The sequence below is a fragment of the Zosterops lateralis genome (genome assembly GCF_965231275.1).
Source record: "Zosterops lateralis genome assembly, chromosome: 19".
Lineage (NCBI taxonomy): Eukaryota > Metazoa > Chordata > Aves > Passeriformes > Zosteropidae > Zosterops > Zosterops lateralis.
In genome coordinates, this window is record NC_139779.1 from 7867320 (window position 1) to 7879503 (window position 12184).

Sequence of the window (12184 nt, forward strand, 5' to 3'; positions counted from 1 at the left end):
TTCCCTAACACAACTCCACCACCCTTTGGTGTTCAATAACCACCACCCCATCACCCTTTCATGTTCCTTAACCACCACCCCATCACCCAGCACAGGGAGTACTGTCAAAAATGCAGCCTGGCCCAAAAGGACAGACAGACAGAGACAGAGGAGCAGGACAGACCTATAGAAAAGTGGAAGAGGAAAGGCTGGATGAAAAAGTGGCTCAAAGAAGAGGTGGGAAGGACAAGGTACTCAATAGGTACAGCCAGCATGGGGGTTGCAGGCAGTGCAGAATTGGGGAGGGGGAGGAGAGAAAATCAGGATGAGGTAAAAAAGACAGGAGAAGGCAGCAGAGAGGAGGGGAAAATGGAAGGAAAGATGAGCATGGGATCAAATAAAGCATGGGATCAAGGACAGAGGTGGCCAAACCATGAAGAGAAACAGAGATTCCATGTGTTTCTAGCAGGAAAGACCTTCAGCATGGGTGGGCAGAAGATAGAGGGAAAGGCAGAGGCTAAGGAGAGCCCAGCCAGGACCAACACAGCCAGAGTGAACTGGGAGAAAAGCAGGACTGGAGGAAAATCAGTTCTTGTTCACATGCTCCCTGGGAGAGAGGAAAGCATAAGGTGGGGATGGCAGTGTGCTTAGGGGGAGCAGGGCAGGCAGGGACAGGCAGCTGGCTGAGTACAGGCTCTGCCCTGCCCAGGCAGGAGCTGAGGCTGCCTGGCACAGTGTCCCTGGGGTGTCCCCATCCTTGGAGTTGGCTCTCCCACTGGGTACCAGCCCCACAGACTTGGATGAGCAGCTTAAACCCTCTGTTCACCCCAGCCCTATGGGCAGTGAGGATACATCCAGTCCCTGGGTTTATCTAACTCTACCTGTCTCTGCCCAGTTATTTTCGTCTGCACAAAGCCTGACAATCTGGGAAGGGGATCCTCTGTTGCCAGATCAGGCACACAGAATCCTCTGTGCAAAGTTTTCTTCCCCAGGTCTTCCAAGCATCTCATGCACATGCAGAAGATGTGTGGCCCTGGCTCCACAGGACCTGGGTACCAAGCACTGGAGGGATCTGGTGCCAAATTAACCCTGGCCTTCTCAGGGCCCCTTCTCTGGTCCTACCTCCAGCCCACCCTACACAAGGCTCAGCCATCCCAGCACTTGCTGCTGTCAGGACACCTGGGCCAGCACAGGAGCCCAGCAAGTCAGTTCTACAGGAGTTGCACAGGCCCTAAACTGTCTCCACCCCGAAGTTTCACTGGGGAAACAAATAAAACAGTATTTGTATATGTGCTGGAGGGTCTGCATAGTATGTCAAATGGTTTCTCTTAACATAGTATCTGACAAGTCCATCTGTTGCCTTGCAAGTATCAAAACTCCATGACAGAAGGGCTACACAGTGCCTGGGGACAGAGAGAGCAGCAGTGCCAGGAAATCCCCCTACCTTCTCTCCAGCACAGCTTTCACTTCCTCCTTTCTATCCTAAATGACTTGAATTTCCCATCACAATCCCTGCTTTTCTTCAGAAAGGTGTGCCCAAGATCCCATACCCTACAGCCTCCTCCCACCGCTGCTGCACCATGTCACACACTCCAGGGTTCACAACAACCTGCTGTTGGGTTGGAAAAAGCAGAAGCCCTTTGGCTCGTGCAACATTTCCAGCGAGGTGTGGATGGGACAGAGTTGCCTCTCACCCCTTCCTGTTTTGCTTCACCGCACTCCTTTTCTTATTCAAATCCTTCCTGTTTCTTTTTGATGAAGTCAGATGAATTATTTTCATGACTTGCCCAAAGAAAGCTGAGTTAATTACTTTAAACTATCACCTTACAGTAAGAAACCAAGCAGGAAGAGATCCCTCAAACCCGCCTCCAAGAGGAGTAGAGAAGCTGGCAATGGCTGGGGTTGGCGATTCTTGCTCTGCTACAACATGCAAAGCATGTTTGTTGTAGGTTTAAGAAAAAGAGAAAGGAAAGGTCTTTCTAGCTCAATGGAAGCAGAAAACCAAAGGTCCTGGTGGTAATATGCTCTCCCAGCCCGGTTCCCCAACTGTGGCAGGTCCTGGCACCCACCACTCGGAGGTTTGCCTCCTGGAGCTTCTGGGCTCTCTCCTCCAGGCGCTTGGCGATCACTGCCAGCTCCGCGTTCTTCCTCTTCAGGTGCTTTACCTTCTCCTCTGTCTGGGGAAAACAGCTCCTGCGCTGGAGAGCAGAAGGAGAAGTTGGAGATGAAGCCTGCTCAGGAGCCAACATCCCTGCCTCTACCTGACCTACATAAGGCACACAGGCCTTTTCCCAGCCAGGGCTTGGACTATCTCTTAGAACTATCCCAACTGTTGAACAGCAATCTCTGTTGCCTCTCCAGTCCCTGAAACCTGTGTTTTCCTGGTATTTTTGCTAATGTGACCTCTTGGTCCCCAAGAGATGCCCCCCACCCCAGACCATCCCACATGGTTCCTCTCCATCCACAACATCCCTGTTGCAGGCTCTGCTAGGACTCAACATGTCTCCAGCATCAGGATATCCTGCTCACCCACCCTTCGGGCTTTCTCTTCCAGAGTCTTCCCCGTTTGTTTCCCCAGGATTACAGGACTCAACACATCCCTGAGGATCTGTATTGCACCACTACAGCAAGCTTATCTGTGTCCTTCCTGTGCTGACACCAAAGCATGAGCAGGAGAAGGAGACAAAGGAATTTATGATATTTGCAAAGCAAATTTCCTTTTTCTTCCTATTGATTCTGTTCACTCTTAATCCCCTTTTGTTTGTTATCTGTCTGTTCCAATAAGCTGCCACTTGCCAATGGCTCCTTCTCCCAAGGTCGAACCCAGATGTGTTGTGCTGTCTTTTCACATCAGCAGAAACGTCATGTCGACTGATCCTCACGATTATTTCCCTCCCTCCCCCTGTGAGAGCGCACCATGGGTGCCCGAGCTGGAAGGCTGAGGCTGATTTTTGAGAGTCAAATTTGACACACAGGCTTGTGCTTCACTAAAATCTAGATGACTGATAAGGGGTAACCCCTCGGGGTGCAGGTCATGCTGAATTTATGCTTTTAGTGTAAGAAAATTATCTAAAATATGCATTTTGGATAGGATAATATAAATGTGAAATGCTGAGCAATCAAATTTGCCCAGTGTGGCTGGGCTGCACCCTCCACAATGCAGGGCTGGATAAGGGGTGATGCTCTCCAGGGAGGATGCAGGAGGGGAATATCACCTCTTTCCTGAGAGTCCTGGCAGCCCACAGAGCGGGGGACTCAGAGATGAGGGAGGGGGCAGAAGGCAGATGCTCCAGGCTGTGGCAGCCTGGCTTGGCTTTGGGGTGCAGCTGGAGAGGATCCTGGTGCTGGGCTGTCATGGGAGCAGGGGGCAGTGCTGCACTGTCACCCAGAGCCAAGGCTGAGCGAATCAGTGTTTCTGCTTTTCCAGAGGAAACAGGAGCGACTTCTGCTCCCCTGCCCAGCTCTGCTCTGCACTGCGGGGAAGGGTCCAGCTCCAGCTGACAGCTGCAGCATAAAGGGACCCAGGGGACCCAAAGCACCCAGACCTCCTTTGTCCTCTGGCCCTACCAAGATTACCCTGTGAATTCAAGAAGCGTTTGGACAATAGTCCTGCACATGGTATGACTCTTGGGGATGGTTCTGTGTGGGGCCAGGAGTTGGACTCAATGATTGATTCTTGTGGGTGCCTTCCCACTCAGCACGGTCTGTGATTCTGTGATCTCTAAGAGTTGGCAGCAGACAGCAGCTCTCTGTGTCCAGGACTTCCTCCCCACAGAGCATCCCACAACAGTGTCTCCTGCTCACCAGCAAGCTGTTCTCTTCGGCCAGGCTGGAGCAGCGGTGCTGCAGGTCCTCCAGTGCACTCAGGAGCTTTGTGTTCTGGCTCACAAGGAAGCTGTAGTCAGCCCCACTCTGCAAAACAGCACAAAGAAGCAAGGCAGGGCTTCACCTGCCTGAGGCAGGGAGTGCAGGTCCTGCAAGACCACAGGGATTCACCACGAGCAATGGCAGAGGGGCCAAAGCCTCACAAGAGCCCCAGCCCCGTGGTGAGCCTGGCCTGGCTGTGCCAGTGGCTGGCAAGGTCAGGGTGCTGGTGGCAAAGGGTGGGATGTGGGGGCTGATTTCAGGAGGAGGCAAGGGGCTGCATGTCCACTGGGGGACAACTGGCCTTTGAGGCCACACTGAGGGTGACAGCTGCCACCTCCATATCTTTAAGAATTCTTTAAACTTCCAGCCAGGGAAAAAGCCCAGACCCTTCTGTTGTCCTGAGCCATGCACTATCCAATCTGGCTCAGGAGAAACAGAGCCAGCAAGACCCAGGCAGGCAGAATACAACCTCTGGCCCCCAGACATGTGTGCTGCTCCCCACAGCTAAGGGACCCAGTGGCCTCCAGCACCACATGGCTTTGGAGGCAACCAGAACTCCTCAACCTCTTCCCAACATCAGCACACATGTTTGGCCCAGGAGAGTGCCCAGGAGCCAGACCCCAGATCTTCCTTCTTCTCTGTGTCAGCCTTGGCTCCAGAAGAAAATGACATGCAAGATTCTTTGCAAACACCACCTTCATTTTGCCACCTCAAAAGCAGCAGCAGCAGCAGCTCTGCTGGGAGCTGTATATAGAGTTTTGTGGTTGCTGCTTCCTGCCGAGAGCAGCTCACCACAGGCTCGCTACCAGAGCCGGCTCCCAACAAGGATTTCTGGGTGTTAGCAAAGCTTGGAGCCAAGCTGTTGCTTCACAGCTGCCATATGGCAGTGCCTCGAGAAGATCCAGCCACATGTTTTCCCAGCAGCCAGGCAGGTCTTGCAGGACCCACTCCCAAAGCCCAACAAGTCTCCACTGAAAGGCTGTGACCTTCCTAGTGTGCACAGCTCTGCCCTGCAGTTTTCCAGCCAAAGCTAGGGAAACATCCCTCCCTCCCAAAGGAATGCTGCTGAAGGAGGTCGAAAACAACAACAAAAAATCAGAAGACGACACCCAGACCTTCCCATCAGCCTCATGTGGTGTCCCCAGCCCCATCAACCCCTTGAGACACCAGGATATGATGTGCCACAAGCTGACAGGCTTTTGGTAGAGTGGTTTGCAGATGCCCACCCTCCCCACAAAAATCCCAGTTTGTGAAACCTGGAGTGAAATGCCCCTTAGAAGGAGACTGTACTGCTACCCACATGTAGGAAAGCAAGAATACATCTTCCTCTATTTTTTTCCCTCCTAGGCACTCCAGGCCACTGCTCTTGGGGACATCACACTGCAGAACCTGGGTGCCCTCTCCTGCTCTTCAAAAACTTAGGGCTGCTCCAAGGAATGGTCAAAGAGGAGACTCAGGAACAAAGGAAATATCTGAACCCAGCATCCCAGGGATGCCAAGAAGCTCCCCTGGTAGCTATGTGCACAGCTCTGTGTCCAGTACCAGGTCCTGCAGCATCAGTCCTATCCCTGAAGTTTTACAGGGACAGTGAGGTGTCTCAGAGACCATTTCCCCCATCACCAGCTCCAGGAACAGCAAAGCACTTCCTCAGCCTGGGATTCCACATAGGGGCAGGTGACAAAGATGGGACAAAGCAAGGTGGGTTCATGGAGAGAGGGGTCCTACAAGTATCTCTTGTGCTGTGCATGGCAGCACCTCAGGCTGGTCCCCTGCTGCCACACCCAGAGCCAAGCAGGCAGCCCTGAGATGAAGTCAAAGTGCACTATCCATCTCCTTGCCACTGCCAAGAGACCTCAAAATTCTTGTCTGTGGTTGCCCTGAGACAGGGCAAGCACCAGGAGCCAGCAGCACTGCACTGGGATAGGAGCAGGAGAGCTTTTGAGGAGGATCAGATGTGCTTCTGCCTCCTCCACCAGCCAGCCAGGACTTATGACATCAGCAGCATGGGGTTTTCATGGGGGACACCTCCAGCATGGCATGGGGATATTTTGGGGACCTACATTCAAATTTCTGCATTTGAGACCCCATTTCTCTAGCCATAAATCATTTCATCAGGGCAGGATGCAAAGGCTAATCTCACTCCCACCATGCCAGGCTGTCTCCAGCTCAGCCCCGGTTTCGTGTCACAACTCCAGAGCCCATGACATGGTAAAGGCTGGCATGTCCCTTCCCATTCTGTGGATGTTGCAGCCTCCTCAGGCAAGGTGCCATGGAGCAGGAGAGTGTGGCTGTGTGCTCCAGGCTGGGGCCAGGCATGGGGCCAATCCTCTCCTGTGCCAGCACGTCCCTCTGCGGCCACAGCTCCTTGGGGCTTTGCCCAGACAGGCACAAGGGACAGCAGCAGCAAGAAGACACAGAGGCAGGAGATCCTTGCTGTGCCAGGACGTCTGTTCCGTTAGGGGACCTCACTGCCACAAAAGCTTTGCCAAACCTTCCTGTTGGCCTTGAGCCACTGCTGGCTGCATCAGCTGAGCCCTCCTCCAAGACCACGGAGAGCCTGGAACCAAAGGGCTGTCTAGACGTCATCCCACACTCATTAAACATTCATTTCCTATAATGAAATGGCTTTTAATTTATCAACCACTCTGCAGTTCCTTAAGGATCCCTGACTACACAGCACAGCCTTGCTGCTGGCTGCACTCAGGGCTCCCCTGGTGCTTTTCATGGGGAGCTGGAAGACAGTGTTAGGGAGAAGAGACACAGAGGCTCCCCCAAAAGTGACTCATTCAGATGAAGACATATAGAAGTGTCAGCAGGAGCTGGAATCCAAATGCATTCCTCAGTCGGGGAGGTTTTCCATGAGCGGAGGCAGAGCTGACACCATGGGGCAGCAGAGAGGGTCTCCAGACAGCCGCATTCCCCAGATCAGGAGCATCCTTGGCCACTAAAAAAAATAACCTAAAAATTAACGCAAGTCACGTGGCATTTTGCCACAGGGGAAGTTTCTAAAATGAGAAGAAGGCAGGAGCAGAACAGCAGGGATGCTGAGGGAGGAGAGAAGAAGGCACATGGCTTTAAAGCCTCCATTACAGGGGTATCAGCATCATCTGTCATCTCTTTTGGCAGGTAGAGCTCAAAGTTTCTCCAAGATGCATTGAGAACAGTAGAGAAAAGCCTCAGCATTGCAGCTGCCAGAAAACTGCTGCTTTTTCACCTGAAAACTTCAAATGCACTGGAGAGAGCTGCAGTGGCATTTGCAGGGAGAGTTGCCCAGCCAGGCTGCTAAATGGGTCATGCAGGCAAAATCCCTCTGGAGCACCCAGCATCCAGCACAGTCCTTAAAGTCCTGCAGAAAACTTGCAGAAGGCCATTGGGGGACAGTAAATCAGCCAAGCACTGCCTGCAGCTGTGCTCTGCAATGCGGCTGGGGCTGTGCCGGCACCATGGCACGGCCTGGCACCCACCGGCCCAGTGCTCCCCCAGCCAGCCCCAGGGAACAGCCAAAGTCTAAAACCAGCCTTGCTTTGAAATCCCTGCTGAAAGCCAGACAGGGAAGAGGAATTTACCAGGTGGCCCCATGAGCAGGAGGCCTCAGGTAGCCTTTGGAAACAGGCGGGCACACAGCTGATTTGAAAATAAACCTAATTTGAGGGTGTAGAAACCACACACAATTTGAAGGTGTATAAACCACTGACAATTTCAAGATGCCCTGACTTCTCCATCTGCAGCTGATCCAGGGTCCAGTTCCTGGGTTTGCTTTGAAGGAGCTACCTCTGAACACAACCCCCCATCTCTGCAAACACCCTTCAGAGTGATTTCCCAGGTGAAGTTATCCCAGCTCTCCTGCTATCTTGGATATATTAAATCCACCACCTCTCCTTCATTTGAAATCATTGTCCCCAAGCCTTCACCATGTCAAAGCCCTTCAGCTGTTCGTTCCACTTGACTTTAGTAATTAGTTCCTCAATCCTCTTCACTTGGAAATGAAGCCTGTCGTCGTCAATTCATTTTCTCCTCTTCCAGGCAATTTCAAGGGAATCAGCCACCTCACAGTACAAAGTTATTTTTCATAGGCTGCTCTTCTGCAGTGCCCTCACTGCATGTCAAAACCAAGACAAAAATAGCCTCACCTCCTGTTCGGTCAGTGAGCAGAGCCAGCCCCAGTGCTGCTGCCGCCGCTGGCACAGCCAACAGCCAGCACATCCCCACCCAGGGAACAAGGACAGTGCTGCCAAAGGTATGGGAGAAGTAAGAGACATGCCTGGGATGAAGCTTGGTTATCCTGCCACTCCTCTGACAGGCAGTGTGTCCCACTGTGTTTGTCCTGCTTCCTTCCTGCATTTTGCACTGTTCCTGGTTTCAGACACAAACATCTCTGTTGTGCCTTTGCCTTTAGGGCACTTCCCCACAGCCCTGTGTGCTGCCAACTCCCCTTTCCATCAGTCAGCATTTTCTCTGGCTGCCCATCCCTCTTCCAGCCTACTACTTGCCCTTATTTATGCAATTTCCTCGTTTATCTGATTTTTATCATCCCATGTAACAAATTCACGGAAGAAAAAATCTATCCAAGGCTATTAACTTCAAAAACCCTGCCTCCAGCATGAGGAGTGCTGGAGCCATGAATTGGAAGATATTGAGGAAATATTCAGGGGAGCAGTCACTATACATTTGCTGTTCCTCTGCATTTCCCCAGGCATTCTTTCCTGCACACCCTCTTACCACTGCCAGCTCTTCATATGCTCCTGACTGGGTGTTTAAAATGAGATGCAGCTAAAATTGGAGTCTCACAAAACCAGGTCCTCTCTATCTTTAAACCCTCTGTGGAAGCACCATTATAAATCCCAGGAACACAGACCCAGCTATTCCAAGAGAAGAATAATCAGCTCAGTAGCTCTGGTGGCCCTGGCTCACTGTCCTTTGATGAGCTCAGCTTCTCCAGCCTCCCAGCCAGGGAGAAATTAATGTTCCTGCAAAACTGAGACGGGGAGGAATGTGAGAGGAAAATACACTCCCAAGACAGAGGATCAGCTCTCCAAAATCCAAGGCTGCAGCCGGGTACGGGGTGCAATGCAACACAATTCCTCACCTTTGACAGCAAATCCAAAAGACAGGGGGATTTGCAAGGAGATGAGAGAAAATTACACTGAAATACCCATGGCTGCTGGGAAGGTGGCTCTGAAATGCTCCTGAGGTGCTGCACGTGTGATTCTTCATCCTTCACCATCAGACAGAAAATAGGGCAGGGAATTATGAGGAATGGAGGGTTTGGAAAAGCCATGGGGGACTCTGGCAGAGAACCCGCTCAGGGTGCAGGTTCTCATCTGGCTGAACACTGCTGGTATTGTCAGTTCTTTTGTTTGTCTTTTTGTTTGCTCCTGGCCCTGCTCTCCAGTGGGCTATGGAGACGTGTTCCTGCTTCCAGATGGCCATGACCTGCCTGGAGCAGAGGCATGACAAGGTCTGTGTGGCCCTGAACAGGTTTTCCCCAGCTGTGACCCAGCTCTCTCCGTGTTAAGCACAAAGTGTTTTGCAATCCCAGGTTGTGTGCGGCCACAAACTGCAGCTGATCCATCAGATAACCTGCAGCAGCACCAGGTTGTGCAACACTCCTCAAGTACAGGAACATCACCCTCCTCCTCTTTGGGCCACTGTGTCATCTCTGGCCACTGCTGTGTCGCCTGCAGGGTCTTTGCCCCCTACACACCTTGTGAGAAAGATAACTGTATTTCGTAAGATGAAAAAAAGGTACAAAGCCTGTTCTACCAACTACCCTTTGAACATCGGTGTACAAGTGTCTCCCGTGCCTCTTACCAGCTTCCAGAATGATTTGGCTAAGTTCCACTCTTGATAAAGCAGGAATGTGCTCCATCCTCACTCAGGGGACATTGCTGTTTCACTGCCCACATGAGGAAATGTGTGGAAGACAGGCTGTGCACCATAAAATATGGTCAGGCTGTAACATTCTGAAGCCAAGACAGCTAAGCTTTTTCCCCCACTGCAGAAATTTCTGGGTGCTACTGAACAAATAATTGAATCTGCAGAGTATTTCAACTATATAAAAAAATGCAAAATGTAAATGTGGGAAGCAATGTATGAAAACCTTCAGTGCAAACACAGAAAGACTTCGCAAACTCTGCTGCTGTGTACTCATGCACGTTGCAAATCATTTGAGCTAAAACATGGGTACTGGCTTACTATAAGATATTTTTGAAGCTTTTGGTTGCTTAGCTCTAAGCAGAGGTCAGTCTGCAGCTCCCAGTACAGCAGGCTTAGGCCCAGACCACTCTGAGGTCTTTGTGGAGCATCTGGACTCTTGATTCCATGTGTCAGATAATTCTATTTTGTGAACATGCAAAAAACCCCAAAAGCCCTGGTGAACAATGATAAAATTTAGTTCTTTCCAGGTTTGGTATTTGATGGCTGGAGTAGGGATGATTGTTCTCTGATATCTCATCTTTCCTGTAACAGAAACTCTAATCCAAAGAAACACTCCCAAGAAAGGCATGAGACTACTGTCTTCACCCTGGGAAGCCACTGAGCAGCAGCTCAGTAGATTCCCTGCCCAGACAGAAGAGCCACAGCCCTCTAAGAGGATCATGGCTTGTAAAGTCAACACCAACTCTCCTTCTCACCACAGAGCCTCAGCCGCAACATCCATGATCAGAGGTGTGCTTTGATTAAGTGGAAATACTCGATTTCTCACAATGTTCAGCTCTGAAGAGGTATATTTGCTCCTCCACCTAGCAGAGTACATCAGGGCTGAGGGGCAGATTTCATATGTACGAGTCAGTTTCTGCCCAGAAATCTGCACTGCAGTGTCTCACCCACTTCTTCCTGTTTTCCAAATCACTGGCTGCTTCCCAGGGGCCGAGAACACCTTTTCTTTTGGGTTGCATTGGCTAAAACCCTGCTCTAGTTGCCCAGGCTATGGCATGATTAGATAGGAAGAAATTGCTCCCTGTGAGGGTGGGGAGGCCCTGGCACAGGGTACCCAGAAGAAGCTGTGGCTGCCCCTGGATCTCTGGAAGTGCCCAAGGCCGGACTGGACAGGGCTTGTGGGATAGTGGAAGGTGTCCATCCCCATGGCAGGGAGCGGGACTGGATGGGCTTCAAGGTCCCTTCAATCCAAACCACTTAGATTTTATAATTCTAGGTTGGGATTAGTGCTCTTGCTCATCTTGGTCATGGCCTGACAATGGCCAGCAGCAACATGGTACGACAGCCCTGTCCCAAATTTGGTTTATCTCCACCAGCCCAGAGGAGCCAAGTGAGGAGGCATTGCTTTGTGTCCCTCACCCTCCATGTCTGACACAAGTGACCTGCTCAAGCCATTTGCACGTGTCTTTGCATAGAAGGCATGAGCTTAATCAGAAAAAGAGCTAAAATGAGCATTGCCTTCCCCTTCCTAGTCTCATTTTGCCTTGTTATCTATTCATTTCTACAAATAGAGAGGCACTGGCTCTTCCTGGCAGGCAGCTGCCTGAGGTGGCCATCTACAGTGCTGCAGCAAAGAGCACTAAGGCATTTGCATGAGGCTGAGCGCTGCCAAGCCAAGGAAAATTAATTTACTCAGATTTTGAGCATGATGGAATACAATCTTCTAATTGGGATTAGGAAATGGCAAGAACTGGCTCCATTGCCCAAGGTCTCCCTGTCCTACTGCCATCTTTCATTCTGCTGACCTACCTTTCCCAGTTAAGGGTGCATCTCTACACACCCTCAGACAGCTTTCCAGCCTGCCAATGGAAATTTTGAAGCTCTTGAAAGACCACAAATTCCTGCAAAAGGCACTGAGCTTATCATTAAATGCAGCTTGGCCTGAGCACTTGATGTGGAGGATATTTATCAGCATTTTATAATTCTTGCTGTGTCTCTGTTTTGTTTTATTAAGCCCCACTGGGACCAACATGTTTTTGTGGCTATTTAAATTCCTACTCACTGGAGGGCTCCTTGATTTAAGCATTTTCAGTTGGGTTTACGGATTTATTGAATATTCTCAGCTCCACATGACCTCAAGGGAAGCCGAGGCTTCGATTTTAAGAAATTCAAATCCAAAGCAACCTCTTGGGATTGAGAAGAAGTCACAAGAACCAACTCAGAGCACCCTAACTGTGCCCCTTGCCTGTGTGGTTCTGGGATAGGAACAAGGGGAATGGTCAGCTGCTGAGCTCATCCCTTCCATGAGTGATCTGGGGAGCTTGGGGAGATGAGTAATCCTGGATGGGAAGGATGCAGGGAATATGAAGAAAGTGAACCACCTTGATTCTCTTCCCTTGTCCAATGTAGGGCAGCAGGAGGGAGCCTTCCCTTCAGCAACCTACTCCAAAACCACCATGAG

General features: G+C 50.9%; 1 protein-coding gene across 1 annotated transcript in view; it reads right to left on the reverse strand.

Annotated features, from left to right (window-relative positions):
- TSPOAP1 (TSPO associated protein 1) overlaps window positions 1-12184 on the reverse strand; it is a gene marked incomplete at its 5' end in the record, with an annotated part of 66532 nt that overhangs the window by 51091 nt on the left and 3257 nt on the right. Inside the window, 2 exons of the mRNA XM_083875328.1 lie at window positions 2049-2177; window positions 3784-3891. Coding sequence (XP_083731454.1) covers window positions 2049-2177; window positions 3784-3891 — 237 coding nt within the window. The remainder of the gene's footprint in view (window positions 1-2048; window positions 2178-3783; window positions 3892-12184) is intronic.